Source organism: Tribolium castaneum, chromosome 2 (genome assembly GCF_031307605.1).
Source record: "Tribolium castaneum strain GA2 chromosome 2, icTriCast1.1, whole genome shotgun sequence".
Classification (NCBI taxonomy): Eukaryota; Metazoa; Arthropoda; class Insecta; order Coleoptera; family Tenebrionidae; genus Tribolium; species Tribolium castaneum.
Window position 1 is genome coordinate 15,987,018 of NC_087395.1, and position 27,777 is coordinate 16,014,794.

Sequence of the window (27,777 nt, forward strand, 5' to 3'; positions counted from 1 at the left end):
CGTATCCTAACCCTTCTATAGCAATCAATCGCAAATCCTGAAACGAATTTTCAAAATTTTGAATTGCATGACGGGCCAAAAAACTAGTTTTTGTGTAAATTCATTCTTTTAACAGGTATTTAACGACTTATAAGTAACCAACGCTTATTTATAATCAAAATTTGGAAACCTGAAACGAATTTTGAAAATTTTGACAGTTGTCACGTGGGCCGTTTCGACCAATCACAGCCTGATTTTTCGCATGATACCGTTTCTTAACCTTAATTCCATGACGTCATTACTCAAATTAGGCCCCAAATCAAAAAATTGGTATTTTTAGAGCCTGTAAAGTTTATTTTGGTGTGTTGGCCCACCTGCCGTCAATATTTTGAACCGGCGGTACACAAATCCAGTGGTGGGGGCATCTCGCTTGTGATTGGCGGAATCTCGTTTCAGGCATTTCAGGTATCACGTTTGCATTTCTTATTGTGGTTGTCCTGAAAGAGGACGAAGCGAAGCGAGGAAAGTGTTAATGAAGTGTTTGTTGACAATACCACGTCTGTTCACCTTACGAAGGTAAGGCTTCGTTCGTCTGTGTTCCCCTCGCTCATGTCTTGCAATTCCAGATTTTCCAATAAATTTTATCAAAATGGTGTCTGGAGGAATGACGTGTGTTAAATATTTGCTGTTTGTGTTCAACCTCTTGTTTTTCGTGAGTAAACATTGGGAAATTCCGCCCGATTTTCACCGGTTTTCGCTTTGTGACAGGTCTCAGGTGTTGTGATTTTGGCGATTGGGGCTGTTATTTACGTGGTGTATGGGCACTATTACAATTTCGTTTATGACAGCTTCCAGTCGGCGCCCCTTGTGTTGATGATCGTGGGGGTTATCATTTTCCTCGTTTCGTTCTTCGGCTGCTGTGGGGCGTGCAAGGAGAACCACTGTATGATCATCACGGTGGGTTTCTCCTCCAAATGCTCTTTAAATATTGATTGCTATTGTTCCAGTTCTCCGTGTTGTTGCTAGTGATATTTACGATGGAGATAGGCACTGGCATTGCAGGCTATGTTAGGAGGAACGAAGTTGAGGTCATGTTGGAGAACAAACTCAACTCGACAATGTACGAATATTACAGCAATGAGAAAATTAAAGAAACGTGGGACATTGTCCAACATGAGGTAAAACACGTCTATTTTATGTCGTTTGATCAAAATCCCAGCCTGTGAGCCCCAAATTAAGTTTGCAACACTGCGAGTTAAGTCACAGGCGCCTCTGATTGGAAATGAATTGAATTTTGTATGGAGATAACAAACAGATAACAGCTTGGGCTGAGGCGCTACGTAATGACTCATTTCATCAAATGACGCCTACGCGGTAAATTGATAAATTCTGCGCTAGATATGAAAGGATTTGCTGAAATAATTATGATTCAGCTGTATGATTATTTTAACATCTTTTAACGTCTCATTATCTTACAAATATTTCATCAGCCACTTAAGTTACTTTCGTATTATTATTATTATTAATAAAATATTTGTTAAGTGAATAGTTCACATTTTTTTGCGCTACAGCATTTGAAAGTTTGGAATTTCAATTGTATCATTTATTAGATTTAATGGTGTAATTTTTGCCGTGGGTTGATAAGTGCTTAACAAGATTCTGTGAGAGAAACAGGAAACGGATTTACGTTAAACTAATTACATGTCGAGGACTGAAACTGGAGCAAATGTTACGAAATTTCTTTTTACTTGATGCTGTAAAAACCACTTGACAACGTAAACCAATTTAAAAAATTCTATTAATAGAAATTTTATTACACATTAAAGTTCTCCATTTGGGTAAATTAATTTTATTTAATGTTAATCACGTTTAGTTGCATCAAGGTTTATTGTATAATGTGTACAAATAAGTCTTATCGTTTTTTGTTATTATTTTGTTTGAATTAATACTAACCACTCCTAAAGAGAACAAATAAAAAAATAACTTTCACCTTTGATGCAGGTTTTGGGTTTTTATGTGTTTTGTTTTACAGTTTTTCTTTATTATTATTTGTGTGTGTATGTAATTGCTACAAAATTCCGTTTTCTTGTAATTGAAATACACGTATTCTTCGCAATAGATTCCCCTATTAAGTTCGATTGACGTTCATAATTTATATTTCATGTTGCAATAACTATTTCAGTGACAGAAATAACACAACCATTATTGTGTATCTTTTGTGCTAAATAAGTAAAACTTTATCATTACAGATAGTACGTAGTCTACTATTAGGTATGTGCGTAGTGTAATTTCCGTCAGGTCAAGGATATTTGTGTTTTTATCAATAATAACAGAAGACAACTTGTTGATAAAAATCTTCAATATGACAGCAAAATTTTCAAATTTCAGTATTTTTTTGGGGGGAAAAACAGTTTAATCTGTAATTTAATTAATTAAAATATTTACCCCACATTAGAAGTATTGGAAGTTCTAATAATGATCTGAAAATTTGTATACAACCATAATTTGTTAGGTCCTTATCAATGAAAATATTTGTACTACGGCAGTATTTATACCGAAAGTCGTTATCAACTACTGATTTTAAGTGGAAAGCTGAAAGCTATATTTTCTACTGCATTTTTGGATTACTGGAGTTATTTTAAGAGAGTTTTTATCAGCTATCCCTATACCGAAATATAGTCATTTTCCAAATATTTAAGGCTTTAAAAAAATCATTTGCACGTTTAACTTCAAAAATCGATAACTCTGCCGTTTTTAAAAATTGTAAAGCCCTTTTTGGCTTATTTGAAAGAGAAGGCTTAGATCTTTTCTTTGAATTTTTTAAATTTTGAACTTGTCGTTTGTTCAATAAGAAATATTTCTTTATCAAACTGTGCAAGAATATCTGTGGTTAGCAAGCAATTTCCGGCAATGTTAAAGAAAACCAACATAACTTTAAAATTATCACAGATAGGTAGGTACAGAGAATACTAACATAGATCGTTGCAGAATTTATTTTTTTCCAACTAGTGAAATAAAAATTGGGGCATTTCATTTGAAAAAATTGACTTATAAGTTGTAGAATTTTTTTCCAGTTTTGTGAACACACTGAAAGATATAGGTATCCTTTTTATTGTGTAAATACAATTTCTAAATTATAGTCCTCCACAGGCATGACTAATTTGGATGCTTTAAAGACAAAAATGTTCATTTCTAGACAAGTGATAACAATGCTGTTGCGTTATTATTAACTGGCACACTTGTTTTTATCTGTAGGTATTTACATTCAACACTTTATAAAGTAAATAAAGTTTTTATCTTTATTTCCACCTGAACAACTGAATTCAGTCATGAGATAAAAATGTGTTAAGAGCAACATTACATTTTTTTGTTAAAATTTATACTAAATTAAATTAAAAATAATCCTAAGAATTTGCCGCTTTTCAGTGACATAATAGCAAAAATTGCTGATTAAATTGCTTCGCCTATGCATTTTTGCAATTTTACTACGCGCACGTACTTGTTGATAAAGATAAAAATAAATTGGTGCAGTCATAGGTCATGACTGCCAATAAAGTTGAATTTGTGACCTGCATGACGACAAAAATTCCAGGCCAAATGTTGCGGGATGAATGGCTACGAAGATTGGGATAAGGTGAACCACAATGGCAGCCTCCCGCACACCTGCTGTCCCGATACCCCCGACGATGGTTCCTGTACTCAAAAATCGACCAACATTTACAAAGACTCTTGTTTCGTAATACTCAAGGAAGTTTTCACCAAGTACGGTTCAATTATTGGCGGTGTGGGGATTGGAATCGCCGTTTGTCAGGTATTGGGTGGATTGGGGTGGTTCTGTGGGTGTTTAATGCGATTTTTTTTAGCTCATGGGGGTTATTTTCGCCTGTTGCTTGGCGCGTTCCATCCGCCAGGGGTATGCAACAGTGTAAGCATTGTAATCTCACTTAAAGTTTTTATGTTTTTATTTATCGTATTGTTGTATTTTTGAGATTAGTTTATTACTCAAGTTTTTTAAATAATGGGTCTGATGTTCTCGAATACAATCTTGAATCACTTTCACTTCTGACTGATTTATCGCACTTTTCTCAACTTTGCTGAAAGATACTATTTTTTCTACAGCTTTTCGTATAGGTAAGTTTTTAAAATATGGCATCTATAATCGAGTATTGTTTGAACAAATTCTATTGTACATTAAGAAGAAAAATAACAAAATGTATTTTTCTGAGCCAAATTTCGTACGAGGGGAGTCAATAAATAACTTTCTATGGATTTTTGATAAGAAAAATATTTATTTGTATGTCTTATGCTCTTTGTATGTAAGATATTGAACTGAATTTTTACAATAGAGGCTACTAGAGAGACACTTAAGTTAGCGAAATGTGTATTTATCTCTGTTTGTTGTAAAGGTTTGGTTATCCTTTCTATATTGTGACTGTGACAGTATATCGTCTAGAATCTATAAACCACAGTTGAGCTCTATGTCTAGTTGTACACTCAGTGATAAATACCTATTAATTATTGATGTTATATTATTATAATTGTAATAAAGTTGATGAAAATTTGCTGGTTGTTTTATTGGAGGTGTTGCAATAAAAGTCTCGTGTCGGTTACATACTAAAACTTTATTGTTACAATTAAAACTAAACAGTACTCGACTCCTAGAAGAATAGTCCATATTCTCTTAATTTAGTAAAAAAAGTATACTTTACACAAGCGGATTGGGAAGGAAACTGCACCAATATGACATTTCCATTCAAATTGAAACAGTTTGTAGTTTGCTGAGGCAACCTACATGTTATATTAATTGCACAAATTGCAGGAACCTATCTGCAAAAAATTCCAGTACACAATAAATTACACATAAAAAAACCGGCATGATATGAACAAGATCTTGTAATAACGTTAATACTTTTGTCCCGCCATGTTTTAACCTAATGAAAGAGAAAAAACATTTATTGTCCAAAACTTTAATTAAAAAAATCACCAGGAACTCAACACTTAGTGCCTAAAATACACTGACTACTAAAAATCATCAAAAAATTATTCTGTTTGGCCACTGAGGGTAATTTCCACCACGATAAAAAAATCACCGATTTTACGTTTGCTCATTCATAATTATAACTACGTTATTATGTATTACCAGAAGAGTATATTTTTAGACAGTAATTTCGTATCCTACTCTTTATGTAACTAAACATGTAGTGGATGATTCAATAAACATAACACATGAACACTGAAGACAAAAACAATGAAATAAATCATGATAGAGTTGATGAAAAGACCATATTTTGCCATTATGGCGAAGGGGAGCAACATCGACGGAAGTGCTAACACATAATTCAATCACGTAGCGTAACGTTTGGTCCACAACCGGGCGATGCGATCGTGCTCTTCGCGGTTCTGGAGATACTGTGTCGCTATACTTCCCACCAACGGATCAGCTGAAACACCAAAGAAAAATCAAAAACGAGACAAAATTTCAGTCCTTAAAAAAGCTGCTAGGTTGCCGCCATTTGGTCAATGTTCTCATCAATAACTACGATGTTTTTTTCCTTAATAAACAAATTGGTTATTAAGTTACTGCAACTATTACAAAATGCATGTTATGTAACATTTTTCTTTTAATACTTATTATAATAAATGCCGAGTCATACTCTTGACCTATTTATTGTGATTTCTATAGACTATAGAAAAACGAAACAAAGAGTACAAAAAATTTTAAAGATTGACCGAGGACAGTCACCTTCATAGTTATTTATGTGTGATACAACACGTGTTTGTTTATCATTTTTTACCATTCCTTATTGTTCCTCTCAATTAATAAGTTGTTCTTCGAGCTATTGCTATACATAAAATGCTTATACAAGGCGTGTTGAATCAAAACTCACTCAATCCTTTTTTTTTTTTTTCAAAAATGAACTGCAACTCAAGGCTTCATCACTTGAAGGCTTGAGACTTGACGCTATTATAAAAATTACAAATTCGGAAGTGGATATTGAAAAAAACAATTTTTTAAGAAAAGTTAGAAGAAATAAATTTCTACGTATTCAAAGTCGAAATAAAGGACTGAAGAAAATACGAAACACTGGAGTAAAAATGAAAAATGTAACAAAACGAAAAGTTTATGAAAATTTCACTGACCCTAAAAGACCTGATATTCAAGTCAATCAAATTAATTTATTATCAGCTAAGAACCATGCGATCATTTGAATTATAATTAGAATAGGCGGTTTATTTTCTTTGAAACTGATAAACTTGTGCAAACTGAGGGAAAAGTGCATTCTAATTAAATATTAGCGTTCTAAACTTTATTATCTGACTCGTCAGATTAACTATGACAATCAGCGTTTTCATACAAGTTAAAGCACATTCTAATTATAAATTCAAAGGATCACATGGGGTATGTACGTAAAAAAAAGTTAACGTAAAAAAAAGAAGCAAAAACATTTCAAGACATCAAAAGTATGTGGGACTTCCCTGGTCCTTATTAGGGTTTTTACTCTACTTGAGAGGCACCCCATCAATTATGGTATTACCTATTTATATTATAAATTAATGTTTAACACTTTTTTATTTTTACCCTTATCTTGACTTTAATTCCAAAAATTGCTTACATAGAATTGAAAATAACTAGAATTATTTTTACAAGATATGATAAAGTAGAGAATTAAATTAAAACTTTATTCTCATTTATAATAACATCGAAAACCATTTGAAGTCAAGGGCAGTAAACTTATTTAAAAAAAAACAGATCAAGTTGAAATATTTATTACCTTAGTAAATGTTCTTTTGCTGTTTTGTTTTTCATTTTTTGTGTTACTTCTATTAATATTATTATTTTTTACTTTGTTTTTAATTTACTAAGACTACTACTTCTTCTTGTACTTTCTTTCATTTCTTTAAAAAAAATATATCATTTTCTGTTTATTCTATGTATGATTTTCTCTTTACATTTATTTTAGTTAATGAATATTTAATGCACAAATTAAAAAATCCAACATGTTCACAACATTTGTAGATCTTGAGCACCTTTCTGACATTTGTTGTCTTCCATTGTAAGAGCTCCTCGTAAATGAGACAAGGTCTCTTATTCAAGAAATGCAACATAAAGAAAAACACAAAAGCATTAAAGGAGAAAACTGACAACATAATATTCAATATTCAAAGTGTAAAGGTAAACCTAAAGAGTACTTACTGAGGGAAGTTAATAAGATTTACAAATTTGACCGAAAAGAAATGTAATAAGCAACTGTAAGGCAACTTTGGATGTTCTGTCACGCCATAAAAAATCTGGATACTTTTGTGCGTCCAGTTAATATTATTTACGAAAAACAAAAATCTAGACACTTTAAAAAACAAAGTACCTATTATTTGCGTTCTACTGATATCCCACTTATAAACAAATGGTAAACTATGGCCTTGGCCCGTGCTATTTTTGTTTACTTTTTTATCGAATTCCGAAGCAAACAAAGAAGTTTTTCAATTATGTACAAATTTGAAGCTTGTGGAAAATGCGAGTTCGGAACTGCAGCACCGTAATTTGCATAAAAACTTGTCCACAGCAGAAATAAATTCGCAAGTCTAAAAATAGCTTGCAAGATAATCGTAATTAATATTGTTCAGAGGGATTACCAGTACGAATGGCAACAAAAAGACAACGATTAACCTCGATCCGCTTCATTAATCGACGTAACTGTATTTCACATTGATTGATATGTTAAATCAGCAACTTTTTGAGTTCAAGGATGCAATTTATTTGGCAAAAATTTCTCCAACTTTCATCAAAATCTTTCACAGGAAATTAGCATAATTTACATTCATCGCGTGCCTTTAAAAATATTCAAAACATGCCGGTGACTACGCCGGTCTAATATTTGTCTGCTCGCTGCGGGTCTACGAACTATTTGGCACGTTTTTAATCCAACAAGAATTTTAAAAATAAATGCGATTCATTGTTTTACTTGTTGCGATTACGATTAAGAGAAATTGACCCACCTGGGTTGCAGTCGGTGAGTAGGGAGCAGATAGATAAGAGGACCTTGGAGATGGTGAGGGCGGGCGACCAGTTGTCTTTCAAAATATCCAAACAGATGACGCCCTGACTGTTGATATTGCAGTGGTAGATCCTCGTCCTGAACGTGACTTTAGGTGGCTTGAAGGGGTACTCTGGCGAGAAGTGGATGTCCAGGAAGAAGACGCCGCCCTCGTAGACGGACCCCGGGGGGCCCAGGATCGTGGACACCCACTCGTAGAAGTTCTCCCCTTTGGGGCCCGCACTGCAGTTCGGCGGCGGGTCTAACGTGATTTCTGCTAGTTCTTTTTGGATTCTTTTCGCTGATGTGCCCAAGGCCTTTGACATTTTCTGGTTAGGCTTTGATTCTTTTGTTTCCTTTTGATCACCGACTGCTGCTTGACCGCCTCGACCACGGCCTGATCCGCTAGACCCAGCTGAAGACATCGAGCTAAACAAAACAAAAAATCACCTCTTTGTTCCTCCCGGCGCTCGCCGGGGGCTGACGGGCGACCGTGCGAGAGAGTCACCTCAAGCAACAATGGGGTTCAATGTCTGATTGCGATCGCCGGGACAGGTAACCGATTATTGCGACCCTTCTCAAAACCAAAATTGATTCCTGTCAGCTAAGTCGGCCATTTTGATTTCAAGCATTACACAAGCCGTAAATTTCCATTAAATTGGGAAAAACGGGACGGAATTCAATAATTATCGATTAAAACACAACGCCGAACCCGAAATTACTGTAATTTCGATACGATATCGCTTTTATTGGGCGATATTTACGGCACAAGTTGACGATTTTTTTCAGCGCCTACTCGGCTAATACGCGCATAAACGGCCCTAATCGAGTTTCAGGAACGTGAAACTGGCATTGAACGGGAAATTTCAGCAGCAATTACACTTACTTGTATTAATTTTTGCACTAAAAACTGAAAACAATTCACTCCCTTTTTGCTAATATCGGCTCATGGCGTACTCGCTGAGCACTCAGGCCTGCCACCATACTACCGGAAATATGCAAAAACTGCACAGCCCAAAAACCTGAATTTCGATTATTTGCAACAAAACCGCCCTGTGCCACACCCCCAGGGCGTCGGTCGCCAACACCTCGCCGAAAATTACCAAAAAATTGCGGATTATTTTTTAAAAAATTCAAAATCCTTTGCACCCATCTAGGGGCATGAAGAGTGCGCGTGTTGTCTACCTGTTGTTGTGACAGCGAGCTAACCTCAAAGTCGTGTGATTTATATTTTTTAATTTTACCTCTTTACAAGTTACAGCAAAATGGGGAAGCGCCAGCACCAGAAAGACAAAATGTAGACCTGTCCAAAATCAGTTTCAAGTGCGTAATTAACGCAATTTTGTTTAAGGTACTTGACGTACACAGAGTGGACCACTCTTTACGGGGGCAAAAAATCGGGTTATACGACCGCGGAGGAGGACTATTTTAAGCGGCTCCCGTTTGACCACTGCTGCCTGTCGTTGCAACCGTGGGAAATACCCTACTGTGACTTGGACGGCAATATTTTTGATTTGGAGCCTTTGCTCCCCTTTTTGAAGAAGTTCAAGATAAACCCAGTCACGGGAAAGCCTCTGGATTTCAAGTCGTTGGTGCAGTTGAATTTCCACAAAAATGAAGAAGGCGAGTTTGAGTGCCCCGTCCTTTACAAACAATTCACCAAAAGCTCCCACATTGTGGCGATTGCCACCACTGGAAACGTGTACTTGATGGAAGCAGTGGAACAGCTTAATATTAAGAACAAAAACTGGAAGGACTTAATCAGTGATACGCCCTTCGAACGCAAGGATATCATCATGTTACAGGACCCACTAGACTTAAATAAGTTCAACATTTCCAACTTCCACCACGTCAAAAACAATTTACGAATCGAAACCGAGGAGGAAATCAAGGAGAAGAACGACCCTCAAGGCCACTTGAAAAACGTGAACCCTGAAACAAAATACACCCTTGAGGAGCTAAAACGGGACTACAAAGAGCCAACAATTGAAATAAACAAAGTCGAAGTTAAGGAAAAGGCGGACAAGTTCAACGCTGCCCATTATTCAACGGGGGCTGTGGCTGCGAGTTTCACCTCAACAGCGATGGTCCCCCGATTGGTGCACGAAGCCGCAGTGAAGCACGAAGATGAGGTGCGATACGACAGAGTCAAGAAAAAAGGCTATGTGAGGTTAATCACGAACTTGGGGCCCCTCAACTTGGAGATTTACTGCGACGAAGTGCCACGTGCTTCGGAGAATTTTATCAGGCATTGTGCGAGTGGCTATTACAACGGGACGAAATTTCACAGATCTATTCGGAATTTTATGGTAGGGACCCATCATGGGGGCTAAAACTAACGAAATGTAGGTTCAAGGGGGCGACCCGACGGGGACAGGGACTGGGGGCGAATCCATTTGGGGGAAGAAATTCGTTGATGAATTCAGGCCCAATTTGCAACATGTGGGGCGAGGGGTCTTGTCTATGGCCAACAGTGGGAAAAACACAAATGGGTCACAGTTGTATGTTTTACGCAGCCTTTGACTTTGAAGTTAAGTTGGCAACAATGGCAACAGTCAAATGTTAACTTTAATAGTCAATTGTCGTTTGAAATGTCAAAGTGACAAAAAAACTCATTTATGTCATAACTAGGGAGGACTATAAGTTAGGAGATGAAATCGCAGGATTTTCTGAACCTAAAAAATAGTACGGTGGACTAAAAATGAGGGCGCTTTGAGCGTTATACTGTCTCGGCGCCAAATCGTTTTAAATTAATTTAAATTCAACCAATGTTGAGCTTTGCACCCTTAAGTCTGAGAAAAACTGACGACTAAAATGTTTGTGATTTTTTTTTAAATCTGCGCTTTGTCTCGTATTTTTCAAGACGCTGCAAATACGGTTGAAGATACAAAAAAAGTGTAAGGAACAAAATTGTAGAGAATTAAATTTTTTACAAAAAAGTCCACGACACCATATTTCTATTTTAAACGGTTTGGTTATAAACTAACTTTTCAATACTTGACCACTGGCAAAATGAAGCAAATTCGTCGCTTGAGCGTCTTTGGGCGATTTTGGGGCCTAAATGGTTGAAGATAGGGATATAGTCCCGCGGACTTTTTTGTAGGAAATTTAATTGTCTACAATTATCTTTCTAACATTTTTCTTGCATCTGTAACCGTATTTGCAGAGTTGTCAAAAATATGAGTCAGAGTGCAAGTTGGTAAAAGTTTTTATTTTAATATAGTTTAAGATAAAATTTTTGCATTACGTTTATGTCCTACTATTGCGAATTTAATGCTCTATCTGCCTGTATTTTTTTGTTTGTCATGTGTTAACCGTTATGCAAACACAACCATTTTTTCAAATTCATTGCACTGAAAATTTAGACGGTAATGGAACATCTGCGCTCTCTGGCGACATTAACGGAACTATCGAATACAGGAACGTTTTATTTGTATGTCGTTTCATATCCTAACTTGTTTATATCCGTAGCCATAACTTTATTTTTTACAAAAAAAATGAGTAAATTTTCCCCATACTTTTTCCAAACTTTTAATGATTTAATGAATACACAAACTGAAGTATTTTTCATGATATAACGGGAAATGCCAACGTCCAGTTTTGCCAACTTAATTTCAAACTCAGCCACTGAGCAATAATCAAAAATTTAATTGTTTTTTTTTTTAGTTTCATAACATACAGGTCGTGCAAGCACTTGAATAATAAGCACACGATTTTTGGTCGTTTAGTTGGTGGCATGGAGACTTTAAACGAAATGGAAAAAATTGAAGTGGACAATAAGGATAAGCCCATTGAGGATATTGTGCTTATAAGGGCGCAAGTTTTTGTGAATCCATTTGAAGAGGCGGACGAACAAGTGATTGTCTTATTCTGTTGTAATGTGTTATTTTTGGTCAATTTTTAGTTGGCGAAAGAACGCGAAGAGGAATTGAAAAGACAGAAGGAGGAAGAAGAGGCGAAGAGACGTAAAGCGGAAGCTCAAAAAACCCTAAAAGTGTATAAAAGTGGTGTTGGGAAATATATCAATCCTGATAACGTGAAAAGGTGCCTTAATTACGTATTGGTAACACTTATTATCTGTTTTATTGTAGTTCAACCCTTGATGAGAGTGACTTGACAGAACCGCAACAGAAGAAGAAGAAAAAAATGAAATTTACGTTTAATGATTGGTAATTTGTGTAAATAAATAAATAAAATTTTAAGTATTTGGTTTGTTTTTCGCATGGCGGCCAACCTTGCAACTGCAAAATAGTGTTTTTCTTTGTTTTTGTATTGCTCGGCTAATTCCACGCTCATTCTAAATACGGTACAATCACAATCACATGATCTATCCGCCCAGATAAGTCCCACGCTTCTGCGTACACTCCAACACGTCCATAACTTATCTGTCTTGCTAGAATTGTTATTCAGAGAAACCCTCATAGTTATTGAGCTTGTGCAGTAGAAAAGCGAGCACTGTGTACGTAATAAAAGTTGTCATTAGCCGGTTTTTCACATTTTGATCGATTTCGAGCCAATGATGGATTGCAACAGCATTTTGCGCAAATATTCCCGATATTTACTTATTGTTTTCAATTTTCTGTTTGTGGTAAGTTTGATAAATTTTCTTATCTCTGATTGCTCGTCATCCAGTTAATCTTTTTTTAAAGCATTATTTCATGTTTGTTTGGCGATAAACAATGTTTTAAAATGATTTAGAACGCTCCTGAACGGGTTAAAATGTATTTCTTTTTGTATATTTGCTTTTCACAGCCGGTATATGAGTCAGAGTACAGTGTGTGACAGATTTAATTACGCTGCGGAAATGTTCGTCTGTGACCTTGAAGACCTGTCAAAATGTTTTGCTACATTCTAATTATATTTGTCTGTTTTGTACTCAGCCGTAATGTTGTGCAAGATATTTGCCAAAACATCAAGTATTAACGTTACCAGAACTTATTCACGAATCTGCTTATCTCATTAATTTATTATACAGAGTGTTTATAAGTTGTGTCTGTATGAATTTATCGAAAGCAACCACTTTAACAAAAAGTGTGCTTTGAGGGCTTAGGCGGCTGAGTGCTAAATTTAAGATGGCGCCATCTATCGATAATTTTTCACTTTACAAAATAATACCGTCCTAATATTTTTGAGTAAAACAGAGTACCCGAACCGTTTATTTTGCTTTAAACCAATAAATGGTATAATAAATACATGTTGGTCAAGATTTTATAAGTTTTTGTCTGTAAACATGTTCAGCAGTGACGAAAGTTATGCAACCCTCTCGAATATTTTTCTTATAAAATGTAATAACTAATTAATAAAGAAAAATTAAATCAAATATTTTAGTTTTTTTATAATTACACACAAAAGCTTTGCTGTCTTAGATTATAAAAGGGGGTTCTTTTTAGCATCGAAACACTTAATATGAAGCTTAAACACAAAAAATATAGTAAAATAAAACCAGAATTATGTGAAATTATCAATTAATTTTAACTTTTTTGTTTTATTTTTTTTAACTTTTTATTTTTTTATACTCACCAGAACGATAAAGAAGAATGCTAACAAAAACAATAACCAAAAAGTGTAAAGTTATTAAAAAATTATCATGACGTTTTTTCCCAAGACCAATGGCCAAATTTTGAAATAATATGTCAAAAATTGGTATTTATAGCTTTTTTATAGAAATGTGAGAAGTTGGGGATATTTTAGATAAACGTATCATTTAGACATATGTAAATACAGGGTGTAAGCAGAATAAGTACATAAATTTTAACCAGTGGTTGAACTCATCAAGACAAACATTTTTTCTATGTATCATTTTATCAAAATCGTATTTTTTAAAGTCATTTTTTCCTCCTACAAATTGACGTGCCTTTTAAGATATGCTCCAGCAAAAAAAAGTAATGATAAATAATAGTCGCAACCAATAGTAACCGTTTGTTTTTTGTTTTTTGTCGACTAGTAACTTACTGACTTTGCAACAATGGTTAGGGACATTTAATGGGTTGGTATCGCTATCGTTGAGATGGAAACTATTTTTTTACGATGAGTGTCAATTCCTGTCAAATTTTTGATTGTTTTGATCAATTTTTTTTGAGAGATTTCATTACAAAAAATAGTGTACCTTACTTGTTTGGAAAGCAAGTTCCCACATTCGCACTTCATGCAGCACTCGCTGTGCTCGTGGAGCAAACAAAGTGTCCATGTGGGAAATTGCATCTTCCAAACTCGGATAAACTAATAAGTTTTGAAAAAAAAGTTATTAAATTGTGCGTCTTGACGAGTTCTATTACCGGTTAAAATTAATGTACTTATTTCATTTACAGCCTGTATAAATAACAGTAATAATAAATGTGTCAGTGAGAATTTTACAAACATCTCATAAACAACCAATGGACAAAACTATGCATTGTTATTTCTTGATTGTAAAGAGAGTAGTAATTGTTATTTTATTACACAACTCAAAACAAATGACTCAGATTTCTCTAATTTTATTTTCCTTTTTTGTTTAACTGTAGTTATCACCACGTTATCGTGTAATATTGATTTCACTCTATTTCGTATTTTTTGAACTATACTAACGTACTAATCAGAAGTAGTTATTACCAAAAGTGCCTAATTTCGAACAATGAACCAATGAACAATAAAAGCAAGTTACGCAATACAGTGAAACCTCTATACCTCGAAAAACTTGTTTTTGGACTCATCTTTAAGAGAACAATTAGGGAGATAACAGCAGTTCAAGCATTACTTTCCTGGTGACTAATTTCGCTTATCTCACACATTCTCACAATGACACCCATCTGATAACATGTGTTATAAAACTTAAAACAATAAATAATTGAAAGTCGTGGCTTTAGAAAAAATAAATATTTAGCCAAATGTTTGATGCACTTTTCCACAAAGTCGTGCTAATTTATCTCAATTTCAGCTAACTGGAGTGGTAATTTTATCAGTCGGCGCCTCTGTGAAGGCCTACTACAATGAATACAACACTTTCCTCGACGATAAATACATCTATGCCTCCGACCTTCTAATCATAATCGGCGTGATTATTTTCATCATTGCATTTTTCGGATGCTGTGGAGCGCTCAAGGAAAATGCATGCATGACCCAAACTGTAATCGCAAATCGATTAAATTCCACACGAACTGACGATTTTTTTCAAGTTTTCGACCATGCTCATTGTTATTTTCATTCTTGAGCTGATTGTGGGCATCGGGGGCTTGGTCTTGCGCCACCAAACGGACGAAATGATCGACAAAGCCCTGACTAGCACTTTGCAAAGATACAATACTCCAAATAACACTGAAATCACCAAGCTGTGGGATACTGTTCAAGAGAATGTAAGTTTGCGATTCGAAGCCGTTTTTATTTGTTAAAATTAGTTCGATTGTTGCGGAGTTAAAAAGTACACTGATTGGGAGAATGTCACTTCGACCCATGGACAACTCCCGTTGACTTGCTGCAACTTCCCTCCCGGGAGTTTCGGGAACGCGACTTGCAGTGGGACGAGTCAGGGAATTCACAAAGAGGGCTGTTTGGAAGTTTTCAGTGATTATATTGAAGGGCATGCCACTACGGTTGAAAGTGTTGGACTGACTTTTGCCATCATACAGGTAGATAAAATATGTAGGTTTGAATTTTCAAATTAATTATTTTTTCCAGTTGCTTGGTATCATATTGTCCTGTTACCTAGCCAAGCAGATCCGAAGTGATTACGAAACGGTTTAATCCCTTCCTTGTATTAAATACAAGCAATAAAGTTAGTTAACCCTGAATATTAAACTATTGTTATTTTTTCTCTGTAGAGATATCCTATTGTAATAATCATTAATTTAAATCGCACTTTCTGACTGTCGAGTGTAGAATTTTTTTAATAAATGTTCAAACCTTTTCTTTGTTTTTTTTACATTCGAAGAAATAAATACCAATGAGTATTTCTTTTTATATAAAATGTATATCCAGAAGAAACAAATTGTTACAGTTAAATGAAACAAGTGCCAAAGTTAGCTGATTTAACTAGTTCCACATTAGCGATTGTTTTTTCGACTAATATTAGTCAATGAAAAGAAAACAAGTGCAAAAAGCGATCATACTGGTAGTTTTTTGAGCAAGAAATTGTTGAAAATCACGTCTTTAATTAAATTAAATAAATGTCAAGATAACGCAAATTAAAGAATTGATATCTCGTTTTTGGGCAAGGGGATAATTAAATACTGGATTATTTAACACATTGCTGGAATAAGGCAATTTTTTGAAATCGTTAAAAGTTCAAAGAAGTTACTGTCATAATTAAGGCGAATTTGGGTTTCTAGGCCAAAAACAAACTTAATTAAATAAGTGGTATAACAAGACGGTTTAAGCAACCATTTCCATCAAAAGATATGGCTTTTTCTGGGCACCAAATCGCTAAAAAACAGCTTACTTGAATAAATTCAGCGAAAAAATTACTCTCGGTCGGTTTGGCATCTTTTGAGTCGAAAAATAATTAGATAAACCACGGAGGTTTAAGGTATTCCCGAGCGTTTGGCTTAAAATTATTTCCAATCGAAAAAAAAACTTTAACTCAGGGTTGAAAACCTTGAAAAATACTTTGTAATATTGTGAAATTTATTACTTCAAGAATGTATTGCACAATTCCCTGTGAGAATTTCAAGAATGCGACTGAGACACTAATGACCGGTTTATTAATTTAATCTGCAATTAAATGCGTGATTAACTCACCACGTGACCAAAATGAAGCAATTTGATTGGTCCATTCGCGGTGTTACCTTTTAACAACGCATTGAATTTTAACAGAGCTTTTAACCGGCCCTAAGGACCGGTTTATAGAAGCGTCATTAATTTAATTCGCGATTAAATGCGTGATTGACTGGTCATGTGACCAAATTGAACAAACGTGATTGGTCCATTCGCGTTGTTAACTTTTAACAACGAATTAAATTTTAACAAAGCTTTCTATAAACCGGCCCTAAGGTTTCTGACAATTTAATTTCGAATTATTAAGGTGCGCTTCATTTTCCCTACCTTACTATTTTAATGAATACTTTTAAAAATACAAAGTATACAGAACGTGTTCAAAATTGTTACACAAAAAAAATTCAGTACTTTTATTGATTTTGTTGGTTAAAAAACAAGTACAAGTGTAAGGGAATTTTGAGATTAGAGGACGAAAAAAGGCAGAAAGATATAAATCAGGTCCTCATACCTTTAGAACTATAATAGTGATGACAGTATTTATCCGCAATCGTCACAAAAGTGACCTTACGTATATCACTTAAAAAAATTCTGTTGTGCTTAAGTGTTTTTACTCTTGGCATAAGTTTTACAAATGTTGTCTTCTTCTCTGCTTCAGTAATTTCTGGAGAGGTACAGGTATATTTAATATTTTATCTGAATTATTTGCCTCACTGCGTTCGTGAATATTTTAAATTTTTTTTAATTTGCTGCTTAAACGTTCATCAGATTTATTCCTAATCATATAGTCTACGATATATATTATTGACGAGTAAAAAATTCTATTTTTTTCTACAGCAGAATTGTCGGATTGTGAAAAATTAAATTCATTTCTAAAGTGCTTGAATAGAAAATGGGTTGGAAACTTATTAAACATCATCCATTTTGTACATCCTTTCGTATTCTTATTATTAATGTTATCGTTGAAAATCAGAGAAATACATTTAGACTATTTCTGTATCAGATAGAAAAACACGTAGGTTTTACTTGGAAAAAACAAATTAATTATTTTTTTTAGCCACACAGAATTATTAAATTAATTATGAAGTATATTCTTACATAAATTACTCGACAATAAGATAATTTGCGCTATTCTGTCACTTTTTATTGTATCGATTGTAGTATTTACTAATTTTCTTTAAAATAATCGTTGTAAGTAATAATGGCAGCGTTTACTAAATTAGCAGTAGTTGTGATGTTCATTTTTATTCTTTTAATTTTATAAAAAAAAATTTGTATTTCATTTTTTGGGCTTAGGTTAAATTTAATGGTAGGCTAAATTTAATCTGTATTGTTAGTTTTTTACTTTTTTTCTAACCTTTTTATTGTTTATAGTTTTTAGTATAAATGCAGCACGTTTCTTTTATTTTATTTTCTGTAATTGGGTGATTCACCTGTTGAATATAAATGAATTATAACGCCACTGCTTGATGGACAATAAAAAGGTGAAATTAATTATTATTATATTGCACTGTGTGCTTAGGAAATTTGTCACACACTCAGATATTCAACCATTAGTTCGATCGGTCGGATTTTTTTAATGATAGAGCTCATTTTTTTTTCTTACTTTAGTTTAGAGAATTTGATCAAACATTTTTGAAAAAGAAGAGCAGAAAGCCGAAAAAAAAAGAGATAAATGTATTGTTGTGAATGCAATAAAATAAATAACTACATAATTATTTAATTATTTGTCATGCAAAGTGAGGCTGTTAAAAGTATATTAATTTTTTGTAACTTAAGCAGTATCCAATATAAATTGTGAATAAATATTTAACTTTTTTACTTTATTTTTATATACTTATCAGAAAGATAAATAAGTATACTGTACTATCAAAAACAATAAACAAAAATGTCTGATTATTAAAAAAAAAATGGCGTCGAAAAATTTGTCGAAAACCAATGACGTCATAAATGTTGCCGTGTCAAAACGTGGCATTTAGCAAATAAAATAGACAGGTTTACAACTTATAACGATTTAAATAATATTTTTTGCGAGATTTATGCTGAAATCAATTTAGTCGCACTTCCTGCAGTCGAGGTAGTATTTTAAACAAACGTTCGAACCGTTTGTTGTTATTTTCCTTGCATTATCATTACTTGTAATAATGGCCGGTGTAAAAATTCAAGGCCGCACATAAACAAATTTCCAACCGAACGAAAATGTTGATGTAACGCTCAATCGCACCATTCGACCAGCGCCTGTAGTAAAATGTGTTCCAGTTTTAATAATAGTCGCGTTGTACGTGCTCGCAGGTGAAAAGATTAAAGTATGTCCACGTCTGCGGATTGTGTTGACACGATAATGTTATCAGTTGATCCCAAATAACTTTATCGAAACACCTTCACGAAACCAGTCCTCTGTGTGCGAGACCTGTGTGAAAGTGAAATTTCGAAGAAAGTGTCCAGTTAAGTGTCACGTGCTGAGCAAATAACTCAAAATGAATCTCAGCTGGAGTAATAGAGTTATTAAATATGTGCTCTTCGTTTTCAACCTGCTGTTTGTGGTAAGTGGCGCATATGCGGGAGGTTCGCCGTGGAACTGGCTCGGAAAGTGGCCTTTGCGGGCCGAGGGCCGAAAGTGTGCGCACTTTCGCGTTCCAGGAAATCAGATAAGCAAAACAATAGATGAGATATTAAAACACTACGTACGATCTGAAACCTGCACGGATGGAAAATTAGTCGAGTAAAAATGGTACTTCTGGGCCTGGACATTTGGCGGCTTAAAAGACAAGGCAGAACCTTGGCAAAAGCAAACAACCGGAAAAGGCCCAAAACCTCGCAAAAAGCATTAATTTTTATTCACCCCAAAAGTACCTAAATATCGATAGACCAAATTTAGTGTTTTCCCAAAAGTACCAAAAAAACTGCCGAAAATCATTCAAAATCGAAAGTAATTACATTAAAAGCACCCAAAAAACCCTTCAGCATTCCCTGTTTTTAGACACCCTAAAATGACTATTTTTGGACCAAGCCATAAAATAAAAGCTTAAATACCTCAAAGCTTAAAGCTTAAATAAAAAAATGGCTTTTTTATTTCTGAACCAAGTATTGTGTATATTGTTAATATTAGTTTAATGTTCTAAATCTAAATACAGAAACTTTTAGTTAACACAAACCTGCATCTAGCGAAAAATATACAATCTGGTGAAACCAGCTCAGGACCGAAGCATGCAGCTCTGTAAACATAAGGCCCCTCAAATTTAAAAAAAATACGAATTTACTGTAAAAAACAATTTTTTCTGTTACAGAAATTGTTCGTATTCTGATTAACCAAACTGTAAATTTTTAGCTAATTTTTTAGTTTGCATATTTAATTGAATACTAGACATAATATTATCCTTATTGACATCCTAAATATTACGCTTTTTTGTGCGGGCTCGAATTGTTTCGAGTTCCGTCCTGGAACTTATGACAAGGGTGGCAGGTCAAAATTTGGTTGAATAATTTACGGTTGGGTTTCTTTTCAATAGAGGATATCGGTTACTTTTTACACAATAGGCTAATTTTATGGTCACCAAATAATCTTACATGATAAGGAGTACTTTACATTGTCTAAAAAACACCTAAGTAACGATGCGAACGTAAAATTTGTCTTTTTTATTTTGTGATATTGATTTTTTATGTTTTGTAAATAATGAAGTTTAAATTGAGCCAGTTTATAGACATATTGGCTGTTTCAACACTATTAAAACGCCAGCGTCGCATTTTCTCTCAAAATAAGTTGGTCTAAATAATTTATGCATTTCAAAAAATTGACAGCTAATGCAGTTTATAGTTTCAATGAGAGATATAATCATTAATAACTATTTTACATTTTTATCAACCTCATTTTAAAAAATAATTCGGTAAAATGCGACGTTGGCGTTTTTATAGTTTTGAAACAGCTAATAGATGTAAATATTATCTGTTCACGATTGTTTTAAATTCTCAGTAGGCGTAGATATATTTTTGTTAGGTTGCCCTCAGGTCCTATCAAGTACTGTCTTTATGACGTTGTATTGTCAAAAATTCGCTGTGTTGTCAGTTCTACTGCTTATTAATTTAAAATGCCGAAAGTAATTTCTGTTGATAAGAAAGCGTGTATAGAAAGATGCTTTGAAGAATGCAAGAAAGACAGACCGGACTTTTTAACTAATGATAATGAGTAGAATAACAATAAAAACGTATTCAATTATTTATTTAAAAAACAAAGCAAAATGACAACAGTCCTTGTTTGTTATCAATTATAACCCAAAATAAATTTCTTATGTCAACTCACAGTACTGCCCAATAAAATGTCAGATTTTCATAGACAGTCCAAATTTAAAACAATTATGAACGGTATATAGAATCTAAATTCCACAGCAAGAGTTGATCTAAAACTTTTTGAACGCACCGTACTATGAACTCAAAAGGGATATAAATTACATTAGGTATTATTTTTTTGAAGTGCATGAATAATTAATAACAGAGTCTGTGATAACAGCTAATTTTGAGAGTAAATACGAAAAAACGGACAATATGTAAGAATTATTGGTTTTACTGGTTGCCTAAGTAGATAAAAATTGGTACTTTTAAATTTCATAGAAATAAAATAAATAAAAGCGGCTAATTCCAATCAGTCTGTACAAAAGTGTAACGATTTAATCTCACAAATTAAGAAAATAAAAAATCGATTTTGGTAAGTAGTGTTACAAAAACAAATTACAAAAAAACTAATTTTACGTTCGCATAGTTACTTATAGGTGTAATAATAATTTTTTCAGACAATGTAAATTCGTAATATTTAGGACGTGAATGAGGTTGCGATAATATTATGTCTAGTATTCAATTAGATATGCAAACTAAAAAATTAACTAAAAATTTACATTTTTATAACAGAAAAAATAGTTTTTCATAGTAAATTCGTTTTTTTTTAAAGAGTAAACCGATGTTTCAGCGTATTTTTTGAGAGGTTGTTTGCTTTTGGGCCAATAGTTAAACTTGTAAGATTCTGCCTTGTTTTTTAAGACGCTAAATGTCCAGGCTTAGAAGTAATGTTTTATACTCTACTAAAATTAATTTTCCGCTTTATTTTCAGATCAGTGGGATTATTATGATTGCAGTGGGAGTTTCCGTCAAGTCATACTATACAGAATATGATGTATTTTTAAACGACAGTTACTTCTCTTTACCCAATCTGTTGATAGCCATCGGGTCCTTAATTTTCTTCATTTCGTTCTTCGGCTGTTGCGGGGCTGTGAGGGAAAGTTGGTTTATGATATTCATTGTAAGTTTTCCAAAAGTTTATTCGTGTTTTTTCTAATTTTCCTTCAGTTTTCGATTTTGTTGTCGATTATCTTCATCATGGAATTTTCTGCCGGAATCGCTGGATATGTCTTAAGAGACAAAACAACCTCATTTTTAACAGAGGAGTTATCAAATTCTATGAAACTGTACCAATTTAATGAGAAGCCTAATCCCACCACAGTTATGTGGGACACAATTCAATACCAAGTAAGTTTTTTTGTATAATTTTTTCACATTTGTGATTTGAGACAATTTTAGTTTGAATGCTGCGGTGCTACCAAACCGGACGATTGGGCAAAATACGTTCCCACTCCTTCAACAATTTCATCAACGGTTCCAAGTTCTAGTGAAACACCACCATACTCGTCAAGTAGTCCTGAAACAACACCAACATCTACAACAAATTCTACAAGCGAAAGTACTCCATCTGCTACAACAATTGCCGAAAAAAAACGTCGAGCTGTTGCACAACCGGGCACAGAAAGTGGAGACCTCCCTGCAAGCTGCTGCCGGAGCAACAACGGGGCCACGGGAACAATAAAATGCAACCTAAATGATAACTCTTCTGCGACTTACTACAGTCGGGGCTGCGTCGAGGGCTTCGGAGACTATCTGAAAGACCATGCTGTAACGTTGGGAGGCGTCGGGATTGCGATTGCATTTATACAGGTATGAGACCCGACATTGGCAGCTGTGTTTAAAACGGTGTTTTTTCCAGCTTTTTGGCGTAATCTTGGCCTGCCATTTGACCAAGCAGCTGAAACATGGTTTTTACAGTACGTAAATTGTGCATAATTAACAAGATATATTTTCGAAAGGAATTAATGTTTTATTGATTTATTGTTACTTATTTGAAATATAGCTACTAAACATAGTTGTTTCTATTTTTGCTAACAATGTTGGACTTAGTATTTTTTACTGAGCTAGCTCATTGTGTGAGTATCTTATTGTTTGCCATTTGCTGAATTTTGGGTTTTGCAAAATTCACAACTTTGTTTATTATTGTTGCGTCATTGTGAAAATATTAGGGTTACTCTAAACAGATCTTTTATTACTTGTTGTTTCACAAAAATAGAATTTATTGCGTAGTATTTAAACACATGGCTCCCTAGTAAAAGTGTTGCAGCTTCTTTGAGTATTAAGGGCCTAACGAACAAATTGTCTTGTCACACCCATCTAAAAAAATTGTATTGAACTTGTTCCTAATTGTGTAAGTGTATCTATTCTATACATATTGTTATACGACTTTTGAATAAAAATTACGTCACTAATGCAGAATTTTATTTTACAGTGTGGCCGCGTAATGCTTTCAATTACCTATTGTATTTTTAGAATTCGATAATGGTTGTTAAATTCATCATTATTTATTCCTCAAAAACTATTATATGAATTAAAGCATGGCCCTAACAATTGGGTGTAAAACAGTAGTACTTTCCAACTTAATTTTCATAACTCCAAAGTAATCCCCGTAATTTCTAATAATTCCAAAAAGAATTCCTGGGTAATGCTGCTAGTTCACAAATAATTCCAGTAATTCCAAGAAGGTTTCACCGAAATTCCATTTTATGTAATAATTGCGAGTAATTCAAGATAAATTTCTACAGTATTTTACAAATAATTTCATAATTTTAAAAATAATTTTAGTAATCCAAGCAATTCCGTTATAATTCCCAAAAGTTTGTGTACAAGTAACTTCAGAGTTATCGCTCCTCCTTATTGGAAATTTAATGAATGATGCGTAATAAAAATACGTTCTCTACTGCAGTTCACACCAGGAAAATTATCAAAATAATCGTAAATCATTATAAAAACATCAATAAGCTGTTACGCTGACTTGCATGTCACATTTGTATAACATCTCCTGACCATTCTAATGTCTTTCTATCACAAATTAAAACTTAACTGTATTTAATTTCTGCATTTTTTATTCTCCTATTCAAGCAATGCAAACTGATTTTTTTTCACTCCCTTTATATCCTGCAATTTTCTTTATTTTTGCAGGAGATTAAGCTCTCCGAAAGGGCCTTCGACTGTAAAAAACTCATGTTCGGACAAACACCCCTTGGGATGAGGTAGACAATGAATATTAGGAAATAAAAGGGAATAAAGGAATTATTGACTTGTGAAATAAAAAAAATGCAACACTAAAATAAAATGCACTTACCTTCGTATAGCTTCTTCGTTGGCTACTGTTTGTAGCAAGACATTAAAAATAAATTAAAAACAAAACCATTAAAAAATCTTTATTTGCATGAAAATTACGACATAATTTTACGACTGTAAAAACAATCAGCAATATTTATTATATTTAAAGATTGCTCTAATTAGTCAAATTAGATAATAACTAATTTGTCCAGCAAGAACCACGTGGAGGTTTAGAGCATACTTGCCAGGAATAAAGGAAATGAGGATTAAGTAAACAATGATTATTGGAAAATAAAAAGGGATAAAGGAATTATTGGTTTGTGAAATAAAAAAATACAACACAAAAATACAATACACCTACATTCGTATAGCTTCTGCGTTGGCTACTGTTTGTAGCAAAACAACAAAAATAAATTAAAAACAACACCAATAAAAAAAATTATTTGCATGAAAGTTTCAACAAGCGACTTTTATCAATATTATACAAAGTATAAAGAATACACAATACATTCTAATATATGACACTCAAATATTTAAATTCAACACCTCACAAGGTAAAAATACGAAAAATATACACCTACCTTCTTCATATGGCTTCTGATGATTATTTGAAAATGAAGGGAATAAAAGAATTATTGGTTTGTGAAATGAAAAAATAGTACACAAAAATCAAAGTTTTTTCACTTGGCGTTAAATAAATGCTCTTACCTTTATACTGCATCTGCTACGATTTGTAGCAAAACCTAAAAAATAAATTAAAAACACAACCAACAAAAAAATTAATTTGTAGGAAAGTTACAACAAGCGACATTAATAAATATTATACAGAATAAAGGATACACAATACGGTATAATATATGGCACACAAGCTATTAAATTCAACACATCACAAGATAAAACGCAAAAAAATGCACCTACCTTCACATGGCTTCTGCGTTGGCTACTGTTTGTAGCAAGACATTAAAAAATAAAAACAACACCAATAAAAAATCTTTATTTGCATGAAAGTTACAACAAGCAACGTTCGTCAATATTAAACAAAATAAAAAATACACAATACGTTTTAATATGTGGCAATTCAAATTCAAAACTTCAGTAAATAAATACACCTACCTTCATATCGCTTCCACGTTGGCTACCGTTTGTAGCATTAAAAAAATAATAATAATAATAATAATAATAATAATAATGAAACCAAAAAAAAAATGTTTATTTGCTTTAAATTTTAAGAAAGCCACTTTCATTCATTGAAATTAAAGGCAAAATTAATACGTGGCAATAAATTGTTTGAGTGTTTTATTTTATTTATAGTTACTGTATTTAAAATGAGTCACTCAAACTATGACTTTTCAACACCGCATTTAGAGCCGGTGTACACAACATTGTAATTGCAATTAAATTTTAAGGAATTATTGGTTTGTGAAATAAAAAGGCAACAACACGGAAATAAAATGGACGTACCTTCATATCGCTTCCACGTTGGCTACCGTTTGTAGCATTAAAAAAAATAATAATAATAACAATGAAACCAAAAAAAAATGCTTATTTGCTTTAAATTTTGAGCAAGCCACTTTCATTTATTGAAATTAAAGGCAAAATTAATACGTGGCAATAAATTGTTTGAGTGTTTTATTTTATTTATAGTTACTGTATTTAAAATGAGTCACTCAAACTATGACTTTTCAACACCGCATTTAGAGCCGGTGTACACAACATTGTAATTGCAATTAAATTTTAAGGAATTATTGGTTTGTGAAATAAAAAGACAACAACACAGAAATAAAATGGACGTACCTTCACATCGCTTCCACGTTGGCTACCGTTTGTAGCATAAAAAATAATAATAATAATAATAATAATGAAACCAAAAAAAAATGTTTATTTGCTTTAAATTTTGAGCAAGCCACTTTCATTCATTGAAATTAAAGGCAAAATTAATACGTGGCAATAAATTGTTTGAGTGTTTTATTTTATTTATAGTTACTGTATTTAAAATGAGTCACTCAAACTATGACTTTTCAACACCGCATTTAGAGCCGGTGTACACAACATTGTAATTGCAATTAAATTTTAAGGAATTATTGGTTTGTGAAATTAAAAGACAACAACACAGAAATAAAATGGACGTACCTTCATATCGCTTCCACGTTGGCTACCGTTTGTAGCATAAAAAATAATAATAATAATAATAATGAAACCAAAAAAAATGTTTACTTGGTTTAAATTTTGAGCAAGCCACTTTCATTTATTGAAATTAAAGGCAAAATTAATACGTGGCAATAAATTGTTTGAGTGTTTTATTTTATTTAAATGAGTCACTCAAACTATGACTTTTCAACACCGCATTTAGAGCCGGTGTACACAATATTGTAATTGCAATTAAATTTTAAGGAATTATTGGTTTGTGAAATAAAAAGACAACAACACAGAAATAAAATGGACGTACCTTCATATCGCTTCCACGTTGGCTACCGTTTGTAGCATAAAAAATAATAATAATAATAATAATGAAACCAAAAAAAATGTTTACTTGGTTTAAATTTTGAGCAAGCCACTTTCATTTATTGAAATTAAAGGCAAAATTAATACGTGGCAATAAATTGTTTGAGTGTTTTATTTTATTTATAGTTACTGTATTTAAAATGAGTCACTCAAACTATGACTTTTCAACACCGCATTTAGAGCCGGTGTACACAACATTGTAATTGCAATTAAATTTTAAGGAATTATTGGTTTGTGAAATAAAAAGACAACAACACAGAAATAAAATGGACGTACCTTCATATCGCTTCCACGTTGGCTACCGTTTGTAGCATAAAAAATAATAATAATAATAATAATAATGAAACCAAAAAAAAATGTTTATTTGCTTTAAATTTTGAGCAAGCCACTTTCATTCATTGAAATTAAAGGCAAAATTAATACGTGGCAATAAATTGTTTGAGTGTTTTATTTTATTTATAGTTACTGTATTTAAAATGAGTCACTCAAACTATGACTTTTCAACACCGCATTTAGAGCCGGTGTACACAACATTGTAATTGCAATTAAATTTTAAGGAATTATTGGTTTGTGAAATTAAAAGACAACAACACAGAAATAAAATGGACGTACCTTCATATCGCTTCCACGTTGGCTACCGTTTGTAGCATAAAAAATAATAATAATAATAATAATGAAACCAAAAAAAATGTTTACTTGGTTTAAATTTTGAGCAAGCCACTTTCATTTATTGAAATTAAAGGCAAAATTAATACGTGGCAATAAATTGTTTGAGTGTTTTATTTTATTTAAATGAGTCACTCAAACTATGACTTTTCAACACCGCATTTAGAGCCGGTGTACACAATATTGTAATTGCAATTAAATTTTAAGGAATTATTGGTTTGTGAAATAAAAAGACAACAACACAGAAATAAAATGGACGTACCTTCATATCGCTTCCACGTTGGCTACCGTTTGTAGCATAAAAAATAATAATAATAATAATAATGAAACCAAAAAAAATGTTTACTTGGTTTAAATTTTGAGCAAGCCACTTTCATTTATTGAAATTAAAGGCAAAATTAATACGTGGCAATAAATTGTTTGAGTGTTTTATTTTATTTATAGTTACTGTATTTAAAATGAG

The 27,777-nt window shown here is 33.1% G+C and overlaps 4 protein-coding genes across 5 annotated transcripts; 3 read left to right on the plus strand and 1 right to left on the minus strand.

The window, feature by feature from the left end:
* The first annotated feature begins 395 nt into the window (after positions 1-395).
* Positions 396-23,272, plus strand: LOC135265353 (uncharacterized). The gene is made up of 11 exons (XM_064354775.1): positions 396-555; positions 606-691; positions 748-936; positions 987-1,157; positions 3,572-3,790; positions 3,843-3,904; positions 19,165-19,237; positions 21,793-21,981; positions 22,029-22,208; positions 22,260-22,670; positions 22,720-23,272. Exons 2-11 carry the CDS (start codon positions 629-631, stop codon positions 22,783-22,785), a joined length of 1,623 nt encoding a protein of 540 aa, XP_064210845.1. The 5' UTR covers positions 396-555; positions 606-628; the 3' UTR covers positions 22,786-23,272.
* On the minus strand, positions 4,583-9,048 carry Ubc2 (Ubiquitin conjugating enzyme 2). 2 transcript variants are annotated; one of them, XM_966080.5, is made up of 3 exons: positions 8,899-9,048; positions 7,975-8,441; positions 4,583-5,420 (listed from the first exon to the last, which is right to left on the minus strand). In XM_966080.5, exons 2-3 carry the CDS (start codon positions 8,435-8,437, stop codon positions 5,323-5,325), a joined length of 561 nt encoding a protein of 186 aa, XP_971173.1. In that variant the 5' UTR covers positions 8,438-8,441; positions 8,899-9,048; the 3' UTR covers positions 4,583-5,322. The 2 variants fall into 2 exon arrangements, with proteins under 2 accessions (XP_971173.1, XP_015838774.1); XM_015983288.2 differs by lacking the exon at positions 8,899-9,048 and adding an exon at positions 8,521-8,816.
* LOC659876 (uncharacterized protein) lies at positions 9,163-12,219 on the plus strand. The gene is made up of 6 exons (XM_966143.4): positions 9,163-9,309; positions 9,364-10,321; positions 10,362-10,513; positions 11,679-11,868; positions 11,917-12,056; positions 12,104-12,219. Exons 1-6 carry the CDS (start codon positions 9,278-9,280, stop codon positions 12,183-12,185), a joined length of 1,554 nt encoding a protein of 517 aa, XP_971236.1. The 5' UTR covers positions 9,163-9,277; the 3' UTR covers positions 12,186-12,219.
* On the plus strand, positions 12,400-15,890 carry Tsp29Fa (Tetraspanin 29Fa). Its single transcript, XM_966207.5, has 5 exons — positions 12,400-12,600; positions 14,926-15,114; positions 15,164-15,340; positions 15,383-15,613; positions 15,663-15,890. The coding sequence occupies exons 1-5, from the start codon at positions 12,529-12,531 to the stop codon at positions 15,726-15,728; spliced, it is 735 nt and encodes a 244-aa protein (XP_971300.2). The 5' UTR covers positions 12,400-12,528; the 3' UTR covers positions 15,729-15,890.
* Positions 23,273-27,777: the final 4,505 nt, after the last annotated feature.

Excerpts from the sequence above, each read along its gene's own strand:
- LOC659876 (XM_966143.4), top strand. The coding sequence starts at position 9,278 with ATGGGGAAGCGCCAGCACCAGAAAGACAAAAT. Across the intron at positions 9,310-9,363 it reads CAGCACCAGAAAGACAAAAT|GTACTTGACGTACACAGAGT; the intron begins GTAGACCTGTCC and ends ATTTTGTTTAAG. Across the intron at positions 10,514-11,678 it reads AACACAAATGGGTCACAGTT|TTTCATAACATACAGGTCGT; the intron begins GTATGTTTTACG and ends TTTTTTTTTTAG.
- LOC135265353 (XM_064354775.1), top strand. The coding sequence starts at position 629 with ATGGTGTCTGGAGGAATGACGTGTGTTAAATATTTGCTGTTTGTGTTC. Across the intron at positions 19,238-21,792 it reads TTTTCAACCTGCTGTTTGTG|ATCAGTGGGATTATTATGAT; the intron begins GTAAGTGGCGCA and ends CTTTATTTTCAG. Across the intron at positions 21,982-22,028 it reads GTTGGTTTATGATATTCATT|TTTTCGATTTTGTTGTCGAT; the intron begins GTAAGTTTTCCA and ends ATTTTCCTTCAG.
- Tsp29Fa (XM_966207.5), top strand. The coding sequence starts at position 12,529 with ATGATGGATTGCAACAGCATTTTGCGCAAATATTCCCGATATTTACTT. Across the intron at positions 15,115-15,163 it reads ATGCATGCATGACCCAAACT|TTTTCGACCATGCTCATTGT; the intron begins GTAATCGCAAAT and ends ATTTTTTTCAAG. Across the intron at positions 15,341-15,382 it reads GGGATACTGTTCAAGAGAAT|TTCGATTGTTGCGGAGTTAA; the intron begins GTAAGTTTGCGA and ends TGTTAAAATTAG.
- Ubc2 (XM_966080.5), bottom strand. The coding sequence starts at position 8,437 with ATGTCTTCAGCTGGGTCTAGCGGATCAGGCCGTGGTCGAGGCGGTCAA. Across the intron at positions 5,421-7,974 it reads ACTCACCGACTGCAACCCAG|CTGATCCGTTGGTGGGAAGT; the intron begins GTGGGTCAATTT and ends TTGGTGTTTCAG.